Source organism: Sus scrofa, chromosome 12, assembly GCF_054392235.1.
Source record: "Sus scrofa isolate SSC_HxYL_T2T_F1_AM1 chromosome 12, Sscrofa_HxYL_maternal_Yorkshire_Landrace_v2.0, whole genome shotgun sequence".
Taxonomy (NCBI): domain Eukaryota; kingdom Metazoa; phylum Chordata; class Mammalia; order Artiodactyla; family Suidae; genus Sus; species Sus scrofa.
This window is the reverse complement of record NC_139394.1, coordinates 51,502,128-51,528,842: the sequence shown is the minus strand read 5'-3', so window position 1 is coordinate 51,528,842 and position 26,715 is coordinate 51,502,128. Positions and strand designations below refer to the sequence as shown.

Sequence of the window (26,715 nt, the reverse complement as noted above, 5' to 3'; positions counted from 1 at the left end):
CAGCCCAGCCCAGCCCTCTGCGCTGGAGCCCCGCTGCCGGAGCCAACCAGACCACATTTCTCATGCCTGCTCTGCAGCTGTCAGAGACCGAGGAGAATTACAAGTTTAGGGTTAGGTTCTAAAGAACTCAAATGACATATTCCATAAGCTCTGGGGCTGCTAAGTGAAACCAAAAATCTGCCAAGAAAGGAACAACTTTCCAATTTTGAAAGAATTCATTCTTTTTGCTATGATGACAGGTGATTTCAAGGTCACACAGGAAGGAAAAATTCTTCCGAGGGCAACTTAATTCCTCCTAATTAAACCACATGGGGTTTCCATCAGCTCCAAAACAATAAGGGCCGTAGGACAGCCAAGCCGTCTGATTTACTGCTGGGAAGAAACAGCCTGGCCTTAGTCCGTAGTATATCCATATCCACATCCACACCCGTATGTGCTGCCTGCACAGATCCCTTTCTGAGGCCTTAGCTGGACCCTTTAAATTATCAAAGAAGGAACTGTGAAATTTAAGATGAATCTGTTTCATTTCCTTGGAGGAGAGAGCTTTCAGCCTGAGATCAAAGTTCCACGATTTCTGTGTTTTCTCATTCCACAAACACTTTACTCCAGTCCAAGTCCTCATCCGTCCTTAAAGAGATGGCTTGAAGGCTTCAGCTCATTGGCACAGAGCTGTTGGCTCCTGGTTTAACATCACGGGGACCCCTCCCTGGGTACCACCACATCCATCCATATCCTACGTTCTGACAGTTACGTATAGGTTTCTTTCTCCTACCCGAACATAAGCACCTGTCTGATTCAATTTTTCATCGTGTCCCAAGGCCCTGCACCAAGAAGGAGCCTGAGAAACATTTGTGGATAAATGCTGATCCGTCCAACTAGATATCCTCATACTAAGTGAAGCAAGGTAGAAAGAGAGAGGTAGGATATCATTTATATGTGGAACCTAGAATACAGCAGAAATGAACCTATCTACAGAACACAGAGACTCAAAGACAGGGAGAACAGACTTGTGGTTGCCCAGGAGTGGGGATGGTGTGGGATGGACAGGGAGGTTGGGGTTAGCATATAAATGCAAACTATTACATTTAGAATGCATAATAAGCAGTAACGTCCCGCTGTACAGCACAGGGAACTGTGTCCAGTCTCTTGTGACAGAACATAATGGAAGATGACATGAGACAAGGAATGTATATATACGTATGACTGGGTCAGTTTGCTTTACAGCAGAAATTGGCTTATCATAACTCAACTATAATTTTAAAAAATGCTAATCAGGTGAGAAGCACTCAATAAGTCCTCTTCAGGGAGTTCCCGTTGTGGCTCAGTGGTTAATGAATCCGACTAGGAACCATGAGGTTGTGGGTTCGATTCCTGGCCTTGCTCAGTGGGTTAAGAATCCGGCATTGCTGTGTGCTGTAGGTCGCAGATGCAGCGCAGATCCCATGTTGCTGTGGCTCTGGCGCAGGCAGGCATCTACAGCTCAGATTAGACCCCTAGCCTGGGAACCTCCATATGCTTTGGGTGCGGCTCTAAAAAAAACAAAAAAACAACAAAAAAAAAGTCCTCTTCAGACACGTGGGCAACATTTTCTATTTTTTGTTTAACTACACATGCACGCACACACACAAACACCTGTGTGTACTTACCTATGTGTGCACACATGCACTCCTGCTTGTAAAAGTTTCAAAATGTATCCCAAATTATTAAACAGTGGACATCTCTGGGGAGAGGGATTTAGAGCAGTTGAGAAGAAGGAGATTGTTCTTCTAAAATATTTTATTCTAGGGCTTCCTTTGGGGTGCAGTGGATTAAGGATCCAGTGTTGTCCCTGCAGTGGCCCGGGTTGCTGCTATGGCATGGGTTTGATCCCAGGCCCAGGAACTTCCACATGCCTCGGGCAGGACCAAAAATAATTTATTCCGTTTGAGCTTTAACAAGCAGGTATTACTCTCCCCCTTTCTCTTTTCTTTTGGTGGACAAATTATTTATCTAGGGAGTTCCTGTTGTGGCACAGTGCAAACGAATCCGACTCGTATCCATGAGGATGTGGGTTTGATCCCTCACCTCACTCAGTGGGTTAAGGATTCAATGTTGCCATAAGCTGTGGTGTAGGTCGCAGATGGGGCTCAGATCCAGCATTGCTGTGGCTGTGGTACAGGCCGGCAGCTGCGATTCAGCCCCTAGCCTGGGCACGTCCACATGCCATAGGTGTGGCCCTAAAAAGCAAAAAAAAAAAAAAAAAAAAATTAAAAACTAAAAAAAGAGTGAGGATGACCTATAACTAAACTCAGTATTTTCTAAAACTCTCGATCTCTTGATATTTTAAAACTGTGATATAATGAACATAAAATTCACCATTTTAAGGTGATTTTCAACTCGGTAGTTTTTAGTATACTCACAAGGTTATGCCACCATCACTGCTGTCAATCCCAGAACAGTTTCATGCAAAAGACACCCCATTTCCGCTAGCTGTCAGTTCACAATCCTCACCCACCCCCACTTTTAATCCCTGGCAACTACGGTTCCAGCTTCCGTCTTTATGGACTTGCCTATTCTAGACATTTCACATAAATGGCATCACATAGACTATGTGGTCTTCTGTGTCTAGCTTCTTTCACGCAGTATAGTGATTTCAGGGTTCCTCTATGGTGCAGCAGAAACCAGCATCAGTACTTTGGTCCTCTTTATGGCTGAACAATACTCCACTGTATGGATATACCACACTCTGTTTATCCATTTGTCCATTAATAAGACTTTTGGTTTGTTTGTAGCTTTTGGCTATGTGAATAGTGCTGCTATGACCATGTATGTACAAGTGTTTATATGAACACATGAGAATTTTTCAATACCTAGGTGTTGAAAGAATGTGTTATTCTCGTAATTAAAAAAACATTTTCAGGTTGCTTTGGTTTTTTTTTTTAATCTGGCATAGTTACCCCTTTACATCAGGCATTGGCATAGCAGCACCATGAAATTCGCTAAAACAAAGAGTGACGACTGCTTCCGAATCTTAACAAAGCAACACTAATATCAAGACTCAGCCCTGGGAGAGACTAAGAGGCAGGTGCATTCATAAAGAGACAATAAGACCACAGAAAGCAGCTCAAAGCAGAGGCTATCTTATACCTGAAATACTCCTATTTTCTGACCCATTACTCCATTTGTATCATAAGAAAATAATCTCAAACGTGAAAAAAGATTTATTCCCAAAAATGTTCACTGTGGCCTTATTTATAAAAGTGAAAAAATGACAAGTACCTAAGGATCCAACAAGAAAAGGCTAGCTAGGAAAATTATGGAACACCTATATAATGAAATATAGTGACTGAGAAAGCACTTAGGTAGACAATACGAAGAAAAGTAGAATATAAAATTGTATTTACACATCATATATAAAAATTAACTCAAAGTGGATCAAAAATCTAAATGTAAAAGGGAAAACTATAAAACTCTTAGAAAAAAATCACAGTAAGTGTTTTTGACCTTGGATATGCCACCAAAACTCAAACAACAAAAGGAAAAAAAATAGGTAAACTGGACTTCATCAAAATTGAAAACCTTTGTATGTCAAAGAACTCTATCAAGAAAGTAAAATGACATCTCACAGACTTGGGGGGGGGAACATCCATAAATCATATACCTGATATAAATAGATTATATAAAGAACCTCTAGAATACATATTTTTTTTTAAAAACTCCTACAACTCAACAATAAAAAGACAAACAACCCAATTAAAAAGGAGAGTTTCCTTATGGCATAGCAGGTTAAGGATCCAGCATTGTCAATGCAGCAGCTTGGGCCATTGCTATGGTATGGGTTTGATCCCTGGCCCCGGAACTTCCATACACTGCAGGTGCAGCCGAAAAAAAGGAGGCAAGGGACTTGAACAGACATTACTCTAAAAAAGACAGACAATCAGCCGACAGGCGCATGGAGAGGATACTCAGCGTCATCAGTCAACAGGAAAATGCAAATCAGAACCACAGGGAGACACTACGCTACACCCATGAGGATGGCTACTGAAAATTAACTAATTAAAATAAAAATTTAGTTCTCTGTGGTGCAGTGCAGTGTCCAGCACTGTTCCTGCAGCAGCTTGGGTCACTGCTGTGCCAGGAATTCGATCCCTGACCTGGGACCTTTGACAAGCCACAGGTGCCCCTCCGCCGCCCCTAAAAAAAATACATAAGTAAAAATGGTGCAGTTGCTATAAAAAAACCCAGCCTGGCAGTTCCTCAAAAAGTTACCATATAACCCAGAAATTCCATTCCTAGACATGATCCTAAAAGGACTGAGACCATGTTCACACAAAAACTTGCACACGGATGTTCACAGCATTATAAATAACCAAAAAGTGGAAACAACTCAAATAAACAGATTTTAAAAATGTATATCCGTGGAACTGAATAGCACTCACTCATAAAAAGACCGAACGTGCTACACGATGGATGAACTTTGCAAACACGACACTAAGTGAAGGAAGCCAGGCACAGAAAGCCACAAATTACATGATTCCATTTACAAGAAATGTCCAAAATAGGCAAATCCATAAAGACAGAAAGTAGATGAGCAGTTGCCTTGGACGGAGCGGAAGGCGGAAACTGGAAGCAACCGCTGGGGTGCATCTCTGGGAGCAAAGGGAGTGACCTGGGATTGGACAGCCGGGGAGGTGGCCCAGCCTCCTGAATCTGCTGAAAACAGCTGAATCGTACACGTTACATGGTGAGTTTTATGCAAAATGTTGTTATATGAATTATACTTCAATTTTTAAATAAAATAACCAGAAAAACATGTACTTTAAAAGTGCAATTTTAACTTGAGAAAATACATACAAGGAACACACCAAAGTCCTCATGTGATTGATGGGACAACAAATGAGTCTTTTTCTTTTTTTTTTTCTTTCTTCTTTTGGCCACACTCACAGCACGTGGCAGTTCTCAGCCCAGGGATGAAATCCACACCACAGCAGTGACCTAAGCCAGGGCAGTGACAACACCGGATCCTTAACCCGTTGAGCCACAAGAGAACTTCCCAAATGATTCTTTTTTTTTGGTTTTTCCATTCTTGCCTATGAATTCCAAATTTTCTGTCTTGACCATGAATTACTTTCTTAGAAATAAATAAAAAGAAGCTAAACTCCTCTTAGGAGTTATTCATATGAAGGAATATATTCCTTTAGGGTCAAATAAATCACTTACAAGATATTTTGAAACACTAAAGGGAGCTCCCTGAGTAGGGGAAGCTATTTCCTGGCTCAGGATGGGTCCTTGTACAGTGGCAAGACTGCCAGGACCCTGTGCCTCCCCCCACCATCTCCCTAAGGCAGCTGTTCAACTGCTAGAAGACCAAGGTGTGGGGTAAGCTGCTCTGTGTGGGCTTTCAAAAGAGCAGTGAGCCTTCTGCAGGCTCTCTTATGCGCAAACCACTTGGTCGAAAATCATACCTATATTTAATAATGTAACTTTTTTAAACTGGACAAGCATAAATGTATATTAAAATGACCCCTATAGGAGTTCCCGTCGTGGCGCAGTGGTTAACGAATCCGACTAGGAACCATGAGGTTGCGGGTTCGGTCCCTGCCCTTGCTCAGTGGGTTAACGATCCGGCGTTGCCGTGAGCTGTGGTGTAGGTCGCAGACGCGGCTCGGATCCCGCGTTGCTGTGGCTCTGGCGTAGGCCGGTGGCTATAGCTCTGATTCAACCCCTAGCCTGGGAACCTCCATATGCCGCGGGAGCGGCCCAAGAAATAGCAACAACAGCAACAACAACAACAAAAAGACAAAAGACAAAAAAAATAAAAAAATAAAATGACCCCTATAAGCCAAAGGACAATTCTATTTAGAAAGACAACTTAGGTAGTGGCTAAGAGGATGGGGAAATTCAGCTGTGTGAAGTGGAAACACTTTTAATTTTAAAAACAAACAAAAAAAACCCTTCCAAATTCAGTGAGTCAATTACAAACTTAACCCAGCCCATTCTGTTTCCATAGAGACTGAATATCATATGTTTACCCTTAAATCTAATTACTGAGTCCCCAATAATGCAGTTAAATGTGGGTACAGTTAAATCATATCGAGACACTTACTTTTAACATCAAGGCATTTTAATTTACAGACTTTGTTAAATCCCTCATAAAGGGTTAGGAGTTTAGGCAATTAGCTAGAAGCCTTGACAGCTCCCTTCTTCCAGCAACAGTTACAGTACAAGACGGCACAAACTTGCTGGGGCGGGTAGAGTACCAACAAAACAAGGCCTGTTCTGAAGGTTCTTTCAGTCTCTCTTCCTACCAGATGTAAAACTGCATCTGTCAAAAAGCACCAAAGACGAGGCATCCCAACGGTCGGTTAAGGAGAGCTTCCTAGGTGAGCCTGTCCCCTCTCAAGCTTGTTTGACGGTCAGTTAGTCACCCAGGAGCTTAAAAGGACCTGAGGGTAGGCCTGGGACAGTCTCAGGTCTACCTGGTTCCTTGACTGACTTCACATCTGCCCTATAGTTTCTAAGGCATTTGCTTTCTATGAACTTTGGCACACGTTAAAGGGTATTACGACATATTCTGATTCGTTCTGTGGTTCTGATGCCCTGAAACAAGAGAGCGACCATCAAAGATTTTCTAAAAAGCCTATCCCGAGATCAAGGCAGGACAGGGAGGAGTGTGGAGGACAAGGAGCAGCCAGTCTTTGGGTGGGGGGTCCAGCAGCTGGACTGGGGGTCAGGCCAGGCAGAGCTTCTGGCCCAGCCCCACCAGCCTCCTCCCAGCACTGTCTGCTGGGAGCACGGTCAGTGGTCACGACTAACCCACGAGGGTCCCCGACCCTGAGGCTTACAGCTACTGGCGAGGGTGGGGCCCCACTTGGCCCCAGCAAGGTGCTGGCAGGAGCAGTTTCAGACCGAACATCACTGACAGGGAGAACTCGACTGTCGCACCCCCCGCCCCCACGGCAGGGCTCCGGCGAACCGACTCTCCAGGACCGGGCCTGCCTTTTGGAAAAGGCTCGGGGGGTTCTGTGGCCTTTCCAGAAGCTACTCTTCAAGGGATGATCTCTGAAGGCGATGAAGCAGCCTGGGTCAGGGCTTGGGATACAGGGTGGCTGCTGGGTCATGTTAACTGGGGTGAAGAACAGGCCGGGGGAGGAGTCTGACTGCAAGACGTGGAGGGACTGGGAGAGGTCAGCGCAGAAGACCGCTGACGACGGACTGGACGGGTGAATAAAAGCTCAGGGCTCAGCAGGACTTTCTGGCCAAGGCTCTGCAATAGGAAAGGCTGCAAACCTGACAGGAGAGGCAAGCGACAGCAGGAGGAGGTATGTGTGAGTCGATTGTACCAGAAAATTTCCAAAAAGAAGGGCCTGGTGGGAAAGGTGCAGGTGTTCCTGGGGACCTTGGGTGACACCTCAGGGCACAGCATCTCCTGCAGACGGAAGGCTGCAGTCCAGGCGCCTGGCCCTGGCAGGGAAGGAGCGCTGAGAGAGGCCAGGCTGCCCTGGACACAGGCACTGTCAGCCCTCTGCCCAAGCAGATAGATGCTGGTTAACAGGTGACCAACTGCCACTCTGGCAGTCCCATGCCAGTTTTCTACAAAAAAACATCTTTGCAAACTTAGATTCCACTCCTGCCGGTTTTTCATGGTCTCTGTGTGGTGACTCTACACAGTAGCCTCATCTTGTCAAGAGGGAGCTTTCCCAGCCCACCCAGCTCAACTTTCCCAGCCCAACTCCAGCTCTTTTGGACTTTGGGGTATTTCCTAGCACAAGGGACATGTGACATGTGCCGGGACAGCCCCAAGGCTATCCTGGTCACCAGGTACGACAGGGCCGGCCATTTATTTCTGTGACCCTGGGTGTAAATGGAAAACCCAAATCTCTAGGGAGCAGGTTCCAGTCAAAGGTGGGGAAGAATGGCTCAAAACAGGCAACTGGCACGAACGTCACTCAAGCACAATCTCCCGAACAGCTAGCCGGGTTACTGGCTCACAGAGCCTGTCCACGTGCACTGCCCAGCAAAAAGCCATGGGAGCTCAGGGTGGGCAAGCACTGCCAGCTGGGGCCTGTGCTCAATGCTCAAACCTCCCTGTCCCCAGGCTGATCTGCAGCGCTGAACCCAGCACCACACTCGTCTCCGCTTGAAGTCAGGCCAAAAGCATGGCTGGGGTGGGGCAGAGAGGGGCGCCGGCGTGAGAAAATCAACCAAATCCTTCTCGGGAGAGACGCAAGCTTCTCTCAATGGCATTTCTGTGACCTGTTTCCTTTTATGATGTGCATTTTATTTAAGGGCATTTTCATCTATCTCGTGGACCGTTTTTTTCCTCTTTAATAAAAAGAAATCAATTTTGAACATGGAGTTAACAAGCAGGGGTGTGTCTATAAACGTGATGTATATATTTTTAGGTGTTAAGTGTGGAAAAAGTGCTTTGCGGTCGTCTGCATCTGATTTCAGTAAGGTCACGAGTGGCCCTGAGTAGACAAGGTTTTATGGCCTTGCCTTAAAACTGAGGGCTGTGGCTGCGGCGCTTCAGCCCACTGCCCTGAGGGACCAGCTTCTGGCGCCCACTCTGGGGCACGTCTTGGGTGGGACAAAGAGGGGATTCCACAGAAGTCTCTAGGACTGGAAGGGCGAGGGGCGGGGGGGGGCGCTAGGGAAAGTAGCAGTGGTGAGGGCAGAACGCCAGGCCCAGGCTCTGCCCTTCTCTGCTTCATTCCCAGTAGCTCAGTTTTTCTACGAGGGCGTATTAGCTGGGTGGCCTCCGGCAGGTTTCAAATGAGTACTTCCTACAGCTGATGAAGCAAAGTGATGGGCTGCAGGCAAACGCACCCGGCACAGTGAGAGACACACAGTGGAGGTTCAAAACTGTTAGCTCTTATTGTGTGCGACTCCACAGCAGAGGAGGTTAGAAGAAAAGAGGTTAGACTCACGGACACAGAAAACAAATTTCAGGTTAGCAAAGGGGAAAGAGCAGGGAGAGAGAGAAATTAGGAGGATGAGATGAACAAATACACACTACTACATATAAAGCAGAGAGACAGCAAGGTCCTACTGTGCAGCACAGGGAACCATACTCAGCTGTACACCTGAAGCTAACCCAACACTGTAAATCAACTATACTTCAACTTAAAAAAAAGAAAAGGAGACGTTCCCTTGTGCTGCAGCAGGTTAAGATCTGGTGTTGTCACTGAAGCCGTCTGGGTCCCTGCTGTGGCACAGGATTGATGCCTGGCCTGGGAACCTCCACATAGTGTGGGTGTGACCAAAAAAAAAAAAAAAAAGAAAATTGAAAAATAAAGTAAGTGAACACAAAAAAAAATGTTTACTAAAAAGTATGTAAATGACCCTCCTACATTGGTGGTAGGAATGTAAATTGGTAGAGCCACTATGGAGAACAGTATAGAGGTTCCCTAAAAACCTAAAAATGGAGTTGCCACATGGTCCTGCAATCCCACGCCTGGGCATGTATCTGAAGAAAAACACAATTCGAAAAGATACAAGCACTCCAATGTTCACAGCAGCACTACCACAATAGCCAAGATATGGAAGCAATCTAAGTGTTCACTGACATGCATGGATAAAGAAGATATAGATACAAAACAGAATATTAACCAGCCATTAAAAACAAATGAAATAATGCCATCTGCAGCAACATGGATAGACCTAGAATCATCATACTAAGCCAGAGAAAGACAAAACATCATATATCAGTTATACGTGGAATCTAAAAAAAAGAATGCAAATGAATTTATTTACAAAACAGAAACAGACTCACAGACATAGAAAACAAATTTATGGTTACCAAAGGGGAGGAAAGGAAAAGGATAAATTAGGAGATTGGGATTAAAATACACACGCTTCTATATATAAAAGAAACAACCAACAAGGGCTACTACAGAGCACAGCAAACTATATACAATATCATAAAATAACCTATAATGTAAGAGAATGTAAAAAAAGAATACACATGTGTGTATGACTGAATCACTTTACTGTATACCTGAAACTAACACAGCCTTGTAAATCCAACTATATTTCAATAAAAAAAAAATTTTTTTTTGGTCTTTTTGCCATTTCTGGGGCCACTCCCACGGCACATGGAGGTTCCCAGGCTAGGGGTCGAACCGGAGCTGTAGCCGCTGGCCTACACCAGAGCCACAGCAACGAGGGATCCGAGCCACATCTGCAACCTACATCCGTCTTCAACGTCGGATCCTTAACCCATTGAGCAAGGCCAGGGATCAAACCGCAACCTCATGGTTCCTAGTTGGATTCGTTAACCACTGAGCCACGACGGGAACTCAATAAAAATTTTTAAAAAAGAAAAAAGTATGTGTTTGTATAAGAAAAATTCAGGAGTTCCCTTGTGGCACAGTGGGTTAAGGATCCGGCAGCATCACTGCAGTGGCTTGGGTCACTGCTGTGGTGCGGGTTCTATCCCTGGTCTAGGAACTTCCACATGTCACAAGCACGCCACCCACGCCCCCACCAAAAGGAAGAATAATTCAAACAAAAGAGTAGAGTAAAATGAACAAAAAAAATTCTGCCTCAACCTATTCTCACTCCAACTCCCCTCCCCAGAGACATCCAATGTTAACATTTCCAGACCTTCCTCTTAAGAGATTTACATCCATAAACATGCTTCTTACACCAACAGAATTACAGCATCTACACTGGGCCGCAGCTTACATTTTGCACCTAACAGCCCTGAGAGGTTTTCTTTCTGTGACAGCACATCAAGATCTTTCTCCCATACCACCACTTCCAAACTGCTAGACCTACTCCACAGGACAAACACGCATATTTTATTTAACCACTCTTCAATGATGGACGTTACAAAAATCACCGTTTTCTGCTTTTAAGGCTGCAATTCTCCTCTTTCTTGGTACATCTTCCTCTAAACACATCCTAACTGGAACACCCAAGAGGTGATCACAAAAATCACCATTTTCTGCTTTTAAGGCTGCAATTCTCCTCTTTCTTGGTACATCTTCCTCTAAACACATCCTAACTGGAACACCCAAGAGGTGATCACGTTATAAGGTATCTCTGACTGAATATGTGCAGCCTCTGTGACTTGCAAAATTACTAGTCTGCAAAATAGGGCCAACCCTTCGATAAAGCGATGACCGGCCATTCTAAAAACATGAAGCACTGCCTAACAGACCAACAATAAAGCCACAGAGGACTTGGTGTGACTACTGGCATGAAGTTATTGAAATCCCTGGGATGGGGGATGAAGCACTTGAGCCCATGGACGGAACCACCACACCGTGAAAAATTTCTGAAATGAAGCCCACCCACCCGTCAGCCCCAGCCACTCATTTCTTGGCCAGCTCCTCTTAGGACAGTCTTACCAGAGTGCCATCGGTCAGGGTGCACCCAGAGAAGCGTTTTGCAAGAAAGCCCTCAAAGTTCGTTGTTCTCTGAATAGCAAAAAGAAGCAATTTCACTTCAATTTCCTTTGCTCGAGTACGCATGATCTTGGCAAGTTCCGTCCTTCAAATCAAAGAAATGAGAACGTTATTGAACAAACATACCATGTGAGCCAAGACAAAGAAAGTGGCTTTAGCGTATACTAAAAAAACCAAAAAACCCCCAAAAAACAAAAAGCATGTGGTCATTTCAAAACCTGAGGTCTATAGTCAACTAAGTTTAATGCTTGGAGAATAAAAATACTCTAAATAAGAACTTTAAGGAGTTCCCGTCGTGGCTCAGTGGTTAACGAATCTTGACTAGGAACCCATGAGGTTGCGGGTTTGATCCCTGGCCTTGCTCAGTGGGTTAACGATCCGGTGTTGCCGTGAGCTGTGGTGTAGGTTGCAGACGCGGCTCGGATCCCACGTTGCTGTGGCTCTGGCGTAGGCCGGGGGCTACAGCTCCTATTAGACCCCTAGCCTGGGAACCTTTCATATGCCGCGGGAGCAGCCCAAGAAATGGCAAAAAGACAAAAAAAAAAAAAAAAAGAATTTTAAGGTGAAATTATCCACCAATTAAAAAAAAAGCACTCAAGTGCTCCATCTCAGAATGTAAGTTGCAAGTGACACAAGAACCCTTAGTAAGCATTGAGCTATGATCATCTTCCCACACAAATAAATGTCAAAAATCAAACAGCCTCTGAATTTACTGAGAATTAGGTAGCTGCAGGATTTTAGCCAAAATTCAAACAATGAAAGCTTGGCAGCAACACTGGCAGGAGCTGACACAAAGATCTGTTGGCTTTGGTACACTCTCAGTCTGCTGCGGACTTCATTTTTCACAGAAAATTAATTTTGCAAGTCACTGAACTGTAGGCTAAAGAGAATGATCAATTTCTCAAGGAATTCACTCTTTCTTTGCTAATCAGGACTTAGAAAGTGACAAGAGCAACTGACTTTGAATCAGTATAAAAGGTTATCTAAATCCATGGTAGCAAATGTGTTTCTGAAAAAAACCCACCACATAGAATGTCTGACACCAAGGGTGAACCCTAAAGCAAATTTCGGACCCTGGATGATAACGATGTGCCAGTGCAGGTTCATGGAGCGTAACATATGTACACTATCGTCAGGGATGCTGATAATGGGGGAGGCTGTGTGTCAGGGGGCAGAGGGTATATGGGAAATTTCTGCATATCTTCCTCTCAATTTTGCTGTGAACAGAAAACTGCTCTTAAAAAATAAAGCCTACTTTAAAAAAAAACCAAGAGCCAACAGCCCTTAAGAAACTCCCACCAATTTTAAAGCATACAACTTGACTAAACTCTATAATTTTATTTTCTTTGGCTGCACCTTCGGCATTCAGAAGCTCCCAGGCCAGAGGTCAAACCCATTTCACAGCAGCAACCCCAAGCCACAGCAGTGACAATGCCAGATTCTTAACCAGCTGGGCCACCAGGGAATTTCTGTGTATTCTATGATTTTTAAAACAGGTGACTAACTGGAGTTCCCACTGTGGTGCAGTGGGTTAAGAACCTGACTGTAGCGGCTTGGGTAGCTGTGGAGGTGTGGGTTCGACCCCTGGCCCAACACAGTGTGTTAAAGGATCTGGTGTTGCCATAGATGGGGCCTAGTTCACAGCTGTGGCTTGGATTCAATCCCTGGCCCGGGAACTTCTACCTGCTGTGGATGCAGCCATAAAAAAAAAAAAAAAAAAAAAAAGACAGACGACAGACGACTATCATGAATTCTAAGGTAACTGAGTTTTGCTCAGATATGGGACTCTTTTTAAAAAATTAACTTGGAGTTCATGTAACTGTGCACTACTAGAAGAGACTGTGTAACTAATAAAACCCAGTTACCACCACTGTTTTAGTGTAACTACAAGGAAAGAATAAAAATTTGCCTCAGGAGTTCCCATTGTGGCTCAGTGGTTAACGAATCCGACTAAGAGCGATGAGGTTGCAGGTTTGATCCCTGGCCTTGCTCACTGGGTTAAGGATCCAGCGCTGCCGTGAGCTGTGGTATAGGTTGCAGACACGGCTTGGATCCTGTGTTGCTGTGGCTGTGGTGTAGGCCGGTGGCTACAGCTCCGATTAGACCCCTAGCCTGGGAACCTCCATATGCTGCAGGAGCAGCCCTAGAAAAAGACAAAAAAAAAATATATATATATATATATATATGCCTCTGACTTTAGTTTTGTCATGGATACACTGATCTATGCTTCTTGGGCTTTAATTCTTTGACATAAAGGGACTACCCGGCCCTGGGCTACACTCATGGAAGCTGAAGACAGGATGAATGAGAGAAGGTCTTTAAAATGCTCAGAACACTCGGATGCCAATATTATTAACTATCCAAATTTCCCATCACTGTACTAGGGATGGGAAATTTGCTCAACAACTGTTTCCTGAGAGTCTCCTATGTCACTGAAATAGACACCTCCCCTGTCCCTCTGGAACCATCTACCTGGCAAGTCAAAACAGCAAAACGATGATGGATATGCATACTCACTACACACTGACATACGAGATACAGACACATGGGAAAATGGGGGGCAATGAATCACTACAGGGAAAGCTGGCTGATGAGCTTTCAGTTGGTTAAGGCAGGCAGGCTGTTCAAGGCAAGGGCGAGGCTAAAACAAAGTCCTAGAGCAAAGGTGAGAACAGACTGCTGCCTGTGTACCACTCTTAAGGCAAAACCAACGCACAGACAAGCGCTCTGGCTCTAGGCTACTGGCCCAGGGCGCTCATGGACCCGTTTCCATTTTGCCTCCCTTCATGTAATGCTCTCCGTCCTAGGGCTGGAACTCTGAAGCTGCAGAAGGTGGCACACAGATGCAGCTGGAGTTTGGGAGTCGGTCTGGGGTATATAAAATCTGACTTTCGACACAAAAGGAGTCTTCTGAGGGGAGATAATCCAGCACAGGGAAAGCCGTTCTCATGAATGATGACTTTTAAACAAACAAACAAACAAACAAAACAGGAGAGGTACCAAATCCACAAGAAAACCCAGAACCCATAGAGACTGGACGATTGGTTTCCATGGATTTCAATCAACACCCATGCATCACTGGCATCTATCTACCTTGTGATGTGGCAAAATTCCACCGCGATCCTCTCAGCCATGTACCACTCTCGCGGAAACATCCGGCCGTACTTCTCCTCATAGTCCACGAGCTGGCGTTTGATCCAGGCATAGCGTCTGTCAATTTTGTCCAGCCAGGCAACCTTGGGAGGCAGGGACACAAAATCCACTTCAGAGCTAACAAGCAGTAACAGTTGAAGGAAATAAACAAAAACCCACAACCAAGGAAGACATAACCAATGTACTTCTCAGGGTTTTAAAGAATCCAGGCTACTTTTTCACTTGATCCAGAGGCTCTTAACGTGAGGTCTGTGACTGGGCTTCAGGGGTCTACAAATTTCCTGAAACTGTCTTCAAAGTCTGATGCATAGATGCCTTTTTGGGAGAAGATCTGTAGCTCTCATTAATGTCTCCAAAGGGTCAGTGACTCCAAAATGGTTAAGAATCACTGAGCTGTACAGTCAGCCCTTAGGATTCATGGTGCAACAATCAACATTTTAAGACTGTGGTGCTAATAAAGTATAAATCATAGACTCGAGAGAGTTCAATTTTCAATAAAATTCAAAGGTAGCAACTGATTTCATTTGGTCAATACTTACATCCTGGTTTTCTTGAAAAAGTACTAGGTACTCTGACAGATGCTGTTTAATAAACTTTTTGATGATTTCCTGTTTGATTCTGGGGTCCAAAATATTGGCAATCAGACACGCATCTCTCAGGACATTGCTCGGTCCTCCCGGCCTCTGGCAAAACAAACAACACACATGGGTTCAGAAGCCAGAAATGTCCCTTAAATCTTCTGGCCTCTGACAGCTGCTGCTTCTTGTCCCACTCATGATGTTATTGCTACTTCCACTCCCCTGACACTCATTCTTGTGCTGGGGATGGAGAGTTTAGTTACTTGTTCCTCGACGAAAGAATCATTACGCTCGTCTGCAGGAGCCAATATAAAAGCTACTCTGTGAATCAGCAACGAGACATTTTGGAAACAGGGCCAACGATGATGGGAGGAAATTCTGCTCTCTGAGTGCAACTGAAATCACCTTGCTGAAGAGCCCTAAAAATCAGAATGATACCAGTCTCACCCCACACATGCCACTTTCCCCTGAGTCCAGCCTTGGATTCCTCTTCTTAAGGTACCATATTTGTGCCAAGAAGTGTGGTGGTATTTAAAACCTAAATAGATTCCAAACCATGCAGACAGGCAGCCAAAGGTAAAATAGTACTATACTGGCCCCCCGACCTGAAAAAAACAGTAGCAGACTCTCAAGGGCTGTAGCATACGTCATGATGGGAAGGCCTCTGCTGTCACTAAAAGCAATTCAGTCTCGCTGAACCTTTCTTTACAGTAACTCGCTGAATAGACAAGGCTGGCTGAGTGGACCAGAGTAAGAAAAACACCTGGCATCTACTCTTGGCTTGGCTGAAGAGCCATGCAGCTTTGGCACAGTTATTGAAACCCATCTGAAAAATAAATGAAAAAAAAAGTAATGGACTTTAACTAGGTGATGATTAAGGATCTTCCAAATCTTTATGACCCTTTTTTGGTCAGTTCTGTCCAGTTTATCCATCTCAACTGAAGTTCATGAGTTTCCTACGGAGTATTACTTAAGGTGCCCAAGAGCTAAACTGTTAGAATGCAGACTCGCTCTGTGCTGAGTGGCTGTTCTGTCATCTGCTGAGCACTCTGACGGCTCAAGTCTTGCCTCTGGATGAAAACATCTGATCTGACAGAGAAGTCACAGAAACCAAAACCTATGGGCTCATGTACTCAGATTTTTTTGTTTAAAAAGGACTTAAGAGGAGTTCCCATTGTGGCTCAGTGGTTAACGAATCCGACTAGGAACCATGAGGTTGCGGGTTCGATCCCTGATCTCGCTCAGTGGGTTAAGGAGCCGTTGTTGCTGTGAGCTGCGGTGTAGGTCGCAGACACGGCTCGGATCCCGGGCTGCTGTGGCTCTGGCGGAGGCTGGTGGCTACAGCTCTGATTTGACCCCTAGCCTGGGAACCTCCATGTGCTGTGGGTGCGGCCCTAAAAAGACAAAAAAACAAAAAACAAAAACAAAAAACCATTAAGTCAGAGAAAAGGGAAGCAAGATGTTAAAGAAAAATTTTTAACCTTACCTGCCTCATGGGGTCCAAGAAAAAGATAAAAAGTAGGTCAACGTTAGTTTTTCCTAAATGATAAAGGTGGGCTTCATCCATGTCTCTGAAACCTCCTAAAACCAGGGTGGACAGCGAGGTACAGTAAAGCAGACCCTGGACTAAGAAGTGGCTAGTGCCTATAATTTTGAAAAAATTTTATTTTAATTAATTTATTTTAGTGGCATGTGGAAGTTCCTGGGCCAAGGATTGAACCTGAGCCACAGCACTCACGATGCTGAATCCTTAAACCACTAGGCCATCAGGGAATTCCACAATGACTATAATTTGTGAGTATCCTTCTACAGAAGGGCTTTCCAATATGAACTCCCTGTAAGAGTAAGGAAGATGAAGTCCACAAAGGAATACTGCACATAAAACATCTGATTGCAGAGTTCCTGTCATGGCGCAGCGGAAACAAACCTGACTAGGAACCATGAGGTTGCGGGTTTGATCCCTGGCCTTGCTCAGTGGGTTAAGGATCCGGTGTTGCCGTGAGCTGTGGCGTAGGTAGAGGATGCAGCTCGGATCTGGCGTTGCTGTGGCTGTTGTGTATGTAGGCTGGCAGCTACAGCTCCGATTAGACCCCTAGCCTGGGAACTTCCGTATGCCGCAGGTGTGGCCCTAAAACAAACAAACAAACAAAAAACACACCTGATTGCTACAAGACAGCCAGAATGTATGCAGACACTAAAATCAGGGGCAGGTTTCCTATAGCAAGTAATCTACAAAGCTGGGGCAGCTACCCCACCTACTTCCCAAGTTTCTTTTATGAGGTGCAAAGAAAAGCAACAAAGATATTTCCAGTTATTGAATCACAGAGCAGGTCCCAGAAGCGCCCTTGGCTCGGTAAATGGACATATACCCCCAGATCCACCCACCAAATGGTGCTTCTGGTGTGGGCTTCGGCTCATTTCTGCGCTGCACAGCTCTCTCTCCCAAAAGAGCTCAAATGAGAGAGGGAAAAAAATCCTTCTGAAGGTTCTTCTCTCCCAGACACATGCAAAGCATTAAGATTATGTCTGCTACAATTTGAAGGATGGAGCTAAAAGCAGTTACCCCAGCACGATGACGGCCAAGGAAGGGGAAGTGTGTTACACGGACGAGCAATGTAACCAAGAGCTGGAAGCGAAATACTGTGGGTTTTGCAGACACAACAATAAGAGCTCTGCTCCCAGTGAGAGCTGAGGAGATTACTTCCAAAGATCAGGATTCTGATCATTAGAAGCGAGCCTCCTGTGTCCCTTTCAGAGTTACATAAGCCTGGGGACGCTCCTCCCAGTTGTCTCTTCACCAAACTGAAACCAAAAAGTTATGTAACTATGCTAAAAACACTGTGGCTTGAAAAAACATGGTTTTTTTAAAATATGGCCATGAGAAGATAGAAATTTACCAGGCAGACAAGATATTAGATTTGACAGGGAGTTCCCGTTGCGGCTCAGCGGTCAATGAACCCGACTAGTATCCGTGAGGACCAGGGTTCGATCCCTGGCCTTGCTCAGGGGGTTAAGGATCTAGTGTTGCTGTGACTGTGGTGTAGGCTGGCAGCTGCAACTGGATTCAACCTCTAGCCTAGGAACCTCCATATGCTGCAGGTGTGGTCTTCAGAAAAAAAAAAAGGTATTCGGTTTGATACACATTAAACTAAACCAAAGCAAACCTTTGCTTTCTGATGCTGAGAGGACACAGAGGAGATCAACATGGCTCTGGGACGTTTAACATCAAGGATGGTCTCGTTACTCTGAACTCTGGCAGACGGACCTTACGGCTGCCAGCAAAGGCCTCTGGGATGGTACATGGAGAGCACCTGTAGCGAGCTGCGTGTCAGGCAAGAACGGTGATGACATCTAAAGAGGAAGGGAAAATGCCAAACAGTACCTTGGTACCCTGGGAAGGAAATGCTTCTTCAAAATCGGCCAGGATTTGCTGTCCTAACTCAGTCTGGGCGGCCTTCACTCTGAAGGGAAAAGAGAACAACACATCACTGCCCGGAGGAATTTTCAAATCTCCGTTAAGTAATTATGCAAAGATCCGGAGGGGTCAGAACTGCCAGAGTCTTTAGGGATTATCCAGGAGGAGGGCAGGGGCGGCTAGTTAACAGAGGTCACACACCTTAGCAGTCGGTTCACGACCAGGACCCAGGCATCGGATTTACCAGGTGTGGATTTTCTACATCCCAAGTTCTTCCAGGCCACCCCTTACCTGTCATGTCATCAGAGGGGTTATGCTGCAGGGAAATGCTATATAATAATGCCCAAGGCAAACATAAATCCATTGCAGGGTACTGGTACCACTACCCTCCTGCTCCTCGGAGGACAGGACGGAAGGAGGGCGTCAGCATCTTCCAGAATTGCTCTTTATTCAACCCAGAAACCAACATCAGAATCCTAAGTTTTAACAAATGCACAAAAAGAACATTTTCTAGCAGTTCCCTAGTTGGCCTAGAGGGTTAAGGCTCTGACGCTGTCACTGCTGTGCCTCAGGCTGCTGCTGTGGTGCAAGTTCAAACCCTGACCCATGAACTTCCACATGCCACGGGCATGCCCCGCCCCGCCTGCCAAAAAAAACCCCACACACAAAAGAATATTTCTTCAAGTAAAAAGAGTCAAACGATAAAGTAAACTTGTTATTGAGAGTGAAGGCCCTTGAATGAAGATTTAAGTTCGCCCAGAAGATAATGAAGATGAAAACTGAGTTACACTGAAAATCAGTTCGAAAGCAAGGTCAGTATTGACCACAGTGGTTTGTATGGAAACGAGGAACTCAAGAAACACCTGTCAGCTTAAAGGAAAGAGGAGGAAGGAGAAGCTGCTGGCAGGGGCCGGGAGCCGTGGGTCGGCGCCCCCTGTGCTCGTCCTCCGCCCGCCATCCTCAGAGCTGGACTGCCCTGGGCCGGCCGCCAATATTTTATCTTTGCTAAAAGCACCATAAAATGGTGTTCTTCCTTTTTTGGTCTCCACCCTGTTACTTTGGAATTAACTTTTTTGAAGTTTCTAGAAGCAGTGAACAGCTCAAAACCACAATTTCTTTGGCTACCAGGCAGCCAGGCAGTGCTTGGCAACCTACAGCGTTGTTTTTTTTTTTTTTTAATGAGGGGATAGGCAGGACCCAAAACAGTCTGTTTTTTTCTGTGGCATAGTTATAATTATGTCTTACTCCCAATACTTTCCAGGGTTCTTCCACTATCTTCAAAATGTTTAAAGCCACCCTTACAGGTGGGTTTGCAGCCCCTTTAGTCATTTTGCAAGGGGGCTAGAAAGGACAGCATTATAACCACCACTGGAGCAGAATCAGGGCCACCCGTTGTTTAGCACTGCCCAACGGAGCAGGGGAAAGAAGCCTGGAGTAGGAGCTCTACTGGGAGAGACGAGAACATGCTTTTGTAAAACTGGACCTTCGCGGTCTTATGACTCCACAGATCGGGCCAGGCAGACAGTCTCCCCTGATGCCAGGTCACAAGACAGAGCTTCTAGAGCCTCAGGCCCCTCTGTTCCTCCTCTGGTCTTGGCAGGACACAGGGATCCCGGTTCACTCTCTCCTAAGCCACAGGATAATTTCTGGATCGGAAGCTCTGCCCCCGTCCCCCCACCCAGGGACAGTCACAGTCTTATTCTCAGGGCTCCAAAGCATCTCAGGGATCCGATGCTTCCAGCCCTGCCTGTCACCCTCCCCACCCGACAATCCCCTAACTCCGTATTCTTAACCAGATCTGAAATCGGGGCGCCTGAAAAGACGGAGCCCATGAGAGGTGCAGAAAAGAGGGTGAAGCACCAACACTGTGACTGACAGAGCCCCTTGGCCTCTTTTTCAATCCATTTCCAAGGCCACCCTTTCAGATAGCCTAGTCTTAGCTATGCCCCTAATGAGCTACATGTAGTCCTAAATAAGTCATTTCCCCTTTGTGGGTCACAACTAACAAGAGTTTTGAAATAAAAGGGTGAGGATGGAGGCCTTTCAGTATCCTCCCCAGTCCTGATTCTTTCACAACACCCACCGTACAGTGCTAGCTGGCAACAGCATCCATCCTTGCAGGTGACTGCAAGTGGGATGAATAATTAATGCTGGAGCAGAACAATAAGCTTTTGCACATCTTTCCAAGCATAGTTTCTGAAGTGTCTACCAGTGACTCGGATGAAAGAGCAACCACTTCCCTTACTGACATTACTGATGGTATCGAGAAACCCAAGCCATGAGCCGTGCACTTTCAGGGTAAGATATGAATAGCAGTCTTTACCACCAGCTGTTTAAGCAAGATCCTAGAAAAACGTCAACACGCTTAAAAGAACACACCTTCAGCCTCATTCCTTTCTACTCTTTCCTCTTGTAACAATGAAAAGTAAGTCCTGGGAGTTCCTGCTGTGGCACAGCAGAAACGAATCCCATTTGTAACCATGAGGTTTCAGGTCCGATCCCTGGCCTCACTCCATGGGTTAAGGATCCGGCGTTGCCGTGAGCTGTGATGTAGGTCGCAGACACGGCTCGGATTCCGTGTCGCTGTGGCCGTGGTGTAGGTCAGCAGCTGTAGCTCCGATCTGACCCCTGGCCTGGGAATCTCCATATGCCGCAGATGTGACCCTAAAAAGAGACGGATGAACAGATTCTGTTAGCAGAGCATCTATTTGAGTTCAGCTTCCAAGATGGCCCAGTTACCCTTATGCAAATCAATCTACGACTAACAGAGGGGGAGTAAAAATTCCCCCTGGCATCCAAAGAGGCTCGGCCTGGGTGGGTAGTGACAGTTCAGCATTGACCACTCGTAGGAAATGAAAAATAATACAGTGTGCCGCCTGGAAATGAAGGTCAACCCACTGTCTTTTAGGGTCCTTCACGCCACGTGACCAAGGGTTGTTCGAAGGCGCCCTTCCCTGAATGTGCTATCAGATTTCAGAGGGACAACCAACTACGAAAACCACTTCGACATTTATGGATAAAATACCCCTGATGCTTCCCAAACCATGTGAACGACAGTCTCAAAGACAGTACCCTCAACGGTTTGCAATAAAAGGACCTCCCAAAATACAGTCTGTACCGGACAGAAGGGTTAGTCAGTCAGATGAGTCAGCTGCTCCATTTCCAGACAGACAGGCTCTATAAAGAATCTCAACCCAGCATCTTAGAGTGAGTCAGTGGGACGCTTCGAGATCATCAGGCACAGCCCTTACACTTTCGAAATCCTCACTTTTGAAACTGAAGTTCTCTCAGAAAGAACCTGTCACGGTCAGGCCTTTCCATTCTTCACATGGGTTTCTTTCATCCCGACGCCCCGTGATGCCTCGCAGCCTGCCAAGTACCTCTCACGTACAAGTGGTTAGAAAGAGCCCTGAACAACATGGCGCCATTCGACGGCTGCCTGGGTTTCAGGAGAAAGCGAGACCTTCCATTCTTCCTCGGGAGACACGGACTCATTAGACACATTGGCTTTCGTGGATCTTCTTAAGCCAGGAGGATTTGAAATGTAAAGACGACATTAAAGGGGAAAAAAAAAATCTTTCCTTCAACACTACATTAACTTTGAAGCATTTTCCAGAAGGGTAGTTGAAGAACCAGCTATATTCAAATCAAAGTCCCTCAACTTCATATTTCAAGTGTACAGGCAAAGATTTCAGAACCTAACTTTCGCTGCAACTTCCACAGTTTACAGAAGACGGCAGGCTGTTAAGTTCGAGAAACCGAAGTAGTGCACAGGGTGTAACTCTCCTGCCTTCTCCCCTCCCCCCAAACAAACAAGCTATTTCTATCATTTCCAGATGGTTCTACCATCACGATATAAACTTAAGGAAGGAAAATTCACCAGAAATGATGCTAAAAATAAGAAAGTCTGGACTTTCCTCAAACTTTTAGTGCCTCTTGAAAAACAATTACAGTCAGGCACTGAAAACAAGAGGTTTCTTCCTTTCTGTTATTTTTTGCGTTACTTAATAGCATGTATATTCCACTAATCAATGCAAATTTTTGCAAATAGAAAGTTGTGAAATGAACTGAAAGAAAAGTGATTCCTCCTGTGTTTGCAGCAACCCTACATGATAATGAACGGCTGGGACACCAAACTATATCAACAGAATTTTACTCTTCTTTTTTTCTTTTCTTTTTTTGGTCTTTTTAGGGCACCTGTGGCATATGGAGGTTCCCAAGCTAAGTGTCTAATCAGAGCTGCAGCCACCGGCCTATGCCAGAGCCACAGCAACGCAGGACCCGAGCCTCATCTGCAACCTACACCACAGCTCACGGCAACGCTGGATCCTTAACCCACTGAGTGAGGGTCCTCATGGGTACTAGTCAGGCTCCACTGAGCCACAAGAGGAACTCTCCTTTTTCTCTTTTTAAAGGCAGTGTCATTACAGCAGTGATCACTAAGTTCCTTTAAATTTATTAAACCACGTCTCTGAGAAAAATGTTAAAAGGCAAGAATCCTAAAAGAGTGCATTCTCTTGTTGTCCCTACAGTGCTTTTTATAAATAACCTTCAGTTCTGCCTCAACGCTGCTAACACAGTGCCCATCCCACCCTCGGGTAACCGACACCTCCCCACATCTCCTTGACCTCACGGTCACTGTCACGGTCTCCATCTTTTCTAATCCAGAACATACCCCAGTCTCCAGGCTCCTGTACCTACTAGAACCCATGAGACTTTCGCAAAATGCAAATGAGACCATGTTTCTCCCTGCTTAAAAACTTACATTGTCCACAGACTGAAGAACAGATTCCCAGCCAGGTGGATAAAACCTGACCCGGCCTACGGAGACACGGCCTTGCAGCCGCCATCGTCTCCCTAAGGCCTGGGATGTTCTCTATTTTCCCTTCTCCTTGTCTGGGTGGTAAGATCCCACCTAATCATTTAAGATGAGGTTAAAGGAGTTCCTGCAGTGGCTCAGTGGTTAACAAACCCGACTAATAACCGTGAGGTTGTGGTTTGATCCCTGGCCTCACTCAGTGGGTTAAGGATTCGGCGTTACCGTGAGCTGTGGCGTAGGTCGCAGACAAGGCTCGGATCCTGCGTTGTTGTGGCTCTGGTAGAGGCTGGCAGCTGTAGCTCCAATTGGACCCCTAGCCTGGGAGCCTCCATATGCCACAGGCACGGCCCTAAATAGACAAAAGACCAAAAAAAAAAAAAAAAAAAAAAAAGGCTGAGTCTATCAATTACGCTTCTGAGACCCTCTGCCTGCACAGCCGAGACCAGTTCTGTTATATCCACCCTATACGAAACTTTCAATCAGTCTCTCCTCTCCACACTACCTCTCTCTTATCGCTGCACCCTCAGTAGCCCAGCACGGGGCCTAGAACACAGAAAGTGCGCGATAAATATCTACTCGGTAAGTGAAGAGACGAGCAAGTGACTGCGGAAAAGGATCGAGTCCAGACGATCAGGAGGGTGAGGGGAGGGATGCTTCTCCCCGCCCCGTCCACCCAAAGCAAGTCTGCCTTCTCGCCAAGCTCCCTTCCTCCCTGCAGCTCACAGAGCCCCGTTTGTCTGCTCCCTTGGCTGCGTCACAGCCCCAGTGTGATATGGCGGTCAGCCAGCTCTACGTGTGAAGCAGCTGGAAGGAGGAGGGAAAGGGTGGTGATTTCCCGAGTGTTCCGCCAAGCTCTGTTCCCACATTCCCGAAGGGCGCTTTGGCATTTCTACGATAAGTCACATGGGGTGACCCCTCCCCCTCCTGCCCCAGAAGCTCAGAAATAATGAAAAGATTTTAATAAGAATCCAGAACCAGGAGTTCCCGTCGTGGTTAGCAAATCCAGCTAGGAGCCATGAGGTTGCGGGTTCAATCCCTGGCCTCGCTCAGTGGGTTAAGGATCTGGCGTTGCCATGAGCTGTGGTGTAGGTGGCAGACGCGGCTCAGATCCCCGAGTTGCTGTGGCTGTGGTGCAGGCTGGCAGCGACAGCTCCGATTAGACCCCTAGCCTGGGAACCTCCATATGCTGCAGGAGTGGCCCTAGAAAAGGCAGAAAGACAAAAAAACAAAAACAAAAACAAAAAAATAATCCAGAACCAGGCAAGATGAGGAGGGGTGGACTAGAAACTCTGGTAGGACAGGGGTGAAGAGGGAAACCCCTGCCTAAAATGGCTTTTCAAAAGACGAAGGACATGGAGTTCCCACTGTGGTGCAACGAGATCAGCGGTGTCTTTGGAGCTCTGAGATGCAGGTTGGATTCTTGGCCCAGCACAGTGAGTTAAGGATCTGAGCTGCGGCTTAGGCTGCAACTGCGGCTCGGATCTGACCTCTGGTCCGAGAACTCCACGTGGCACGGGGTGGCCAAAAATGAAAAAAAAAAAAAAAAAAGGATGTGAGGGGAGTGGCTCCCAGGAGGAGGAGGGGGGCCCGGGGCCGCCGCCAGAGCAAGGTGTTGGGGACTGGCGAAAGGAGCGACGAAGCCAGGGTCCAGGCCTCAGCCCTGCCACGAACACTCCTCTTTTCTTAAAAGAGCGTTTCTCCAGTGACATCTTACCTTTCAGACAGCTGCCGGATCTGTGGAATGCCCATGTATCTGTGGAAGTGCTCCAGAACATTCATGACGCCCTGAAGAAGATTAGCAACTTCTCCATACTGCCTTCGCCTGGTCATGGCTCTGCAAGCAAACAGGAAGCTGAGTACTTACTCTACAGCACGACCTACTCTGGCTCTAAAGCAGACATCAACTCAATTTGATACGCATTTCCTGAGCAGTGAAGGTATACGGTGCTTGGCACTGGGAGGCAAAAAAATAAGACCCGGTCCAAATCCTTCAGGGGACATCAGTTAGTACGGGAGAGCAACAATTACCACCTAAGCAACACCAAGCAGGCTGAACTTGGTTCTAAACAGAAATCCAAGCGACCTTGGGCTATGGGAGGTACCAAAGGATGGGAGTGATGGGTCGCACTGGGTCGGGGGGCAGATTACGGATTTGGGATTTGACTTGGGTATAATGGGATTAGCAGGCTTTTGATAGACAACAGGGGTATGGATGCTCTTATTCGACGGTTACAGCATTTGAGTAAACCACACATATCTTCCCAGGATACAAGAAAGAGCATTTATATGCACTTCCATGTTAATTCAAATCTGTAGACCTTAAGCCAATGTTTAGCACCTCTGTGTCAGGTATGTTTAGTTTCCCTCCTGCTAAGGTTAATGAAGCTTAAATAAAAGGATGCTGATAAAATCAAGAGTTACACACAGCAAGGAAGGAACAAACTATTAGATCTAGAGTTTTCATCAGGGTTGAGCTTTTTAATTACATGTATAATTTATGACTTCCCTTACGAGGCATCTAAAAAGACAGGATCAAGTTTAAGCCACGGTGTTATGGTGCTACCACTGCCTGGTCTGCTGGTTTGGGGGAAAACACCACGCAGTGGAGAAAGGGTCAAGGACACTGGCCTTTCCGTCTCCCGCCAGCCTGCTGACCTCTGAACACGGCTCGAAGAATGGACCCGGGTTTGCTGAAGCTCAAGCACCGTGTGGGAGAGACCAGGAAGGAGTCTGTCCCTGCTCGTTTGCCGTCAGGTACTGCATCTACATTTCTGTGAAGGTGCCCTTTCTCTGTCCACACATGAGAAGACCCTGGGGTGAGGGTCGGGGGGATCCCAGCCCGAGAGAGGCCACGGACATGAACAGGAAGGTCAGGATCGTGCTGGTCAAGGAGGCCGGGCTGCTTCTCTGTGGTCAGCGACCAGCTCTGTGTTTTTAACTCCTCTTGCTCTCATGTGCCATTTCTTAGAATCCCTCTCCAAGCCAAATAGGAAGCTACTGTGTTTGAAAAAACATGGGTTTAAAAAAAAAAAAAAAAAATGTGGGTCGAATGCTCAATCAAGGCTCTGTTTCTCTACGGTACCTGCAAGATGGTGCCGCTGAGGCCAAGAGCTGGGGTGATGACGGCCCGGCCCCGCTGAGGCAGAGGCTGGGGCGATGACGGCCCAACCCCAGCCGGCGGGCTCCGAGGCAGAGCTCTACCACCTGCAAATGACCCATGTTCTAGGAGGCATTCTCTAGGGGCTTTGCAGGTCCCCTTCAGCCTCACCTGGCCCCGGCCTCAGCGTCTCGGGTGTCTGCTACGGCTCGAGGACAGAGGGCACAAGGCCAAAGGGGTGACTACATCCTTGAGGCTGA

General features: G+C 46.3%; 1 protein-coding gene across 10 annotated transcripts in view; it reads right to left on the bottom strand.

Moving 5' to 3' along the window:
* Positions 1–26,715, bottom strand: part of VPS53 (VPS53 subunit of GARP complex) — a 147,274-nt gene that overhangs the window by 74,986 nt on the left and 45,573 nt on the right. For all 10 annotated transcript variants that reach the window (XR_014821526.1, XR_014821527.1, XR_014821528.1 and 7 more), the window contains exons 7-11: positions 25,073–25,192; positions 18,507–18,585; positions 15,086–15,229; positions 14,487–14,629; positions 11,337–11,478 (exon numbers count right to left, since the gene is read on the bottom strand). Coding sequence is in view for 5 of the 10 variants with exons in the window: in XM_021067533.2 (XP_020923192.1) it covers positions 11,337–11,478; positions 14,487–14,629; positions 15,086–15,229; positions 18,507–18,585; positions 25,073–25,192 (628 nt within the window). In the remaining 5 variants the exon portion in view is untranslated. The remainder of the gene's footprint in view (positions 1–11,336; positions 11,479–14,486; positions 14,630–15,085; positions 15,230–18,506; positions 18,586–25,072; positions 25,193–26,715) is intronic.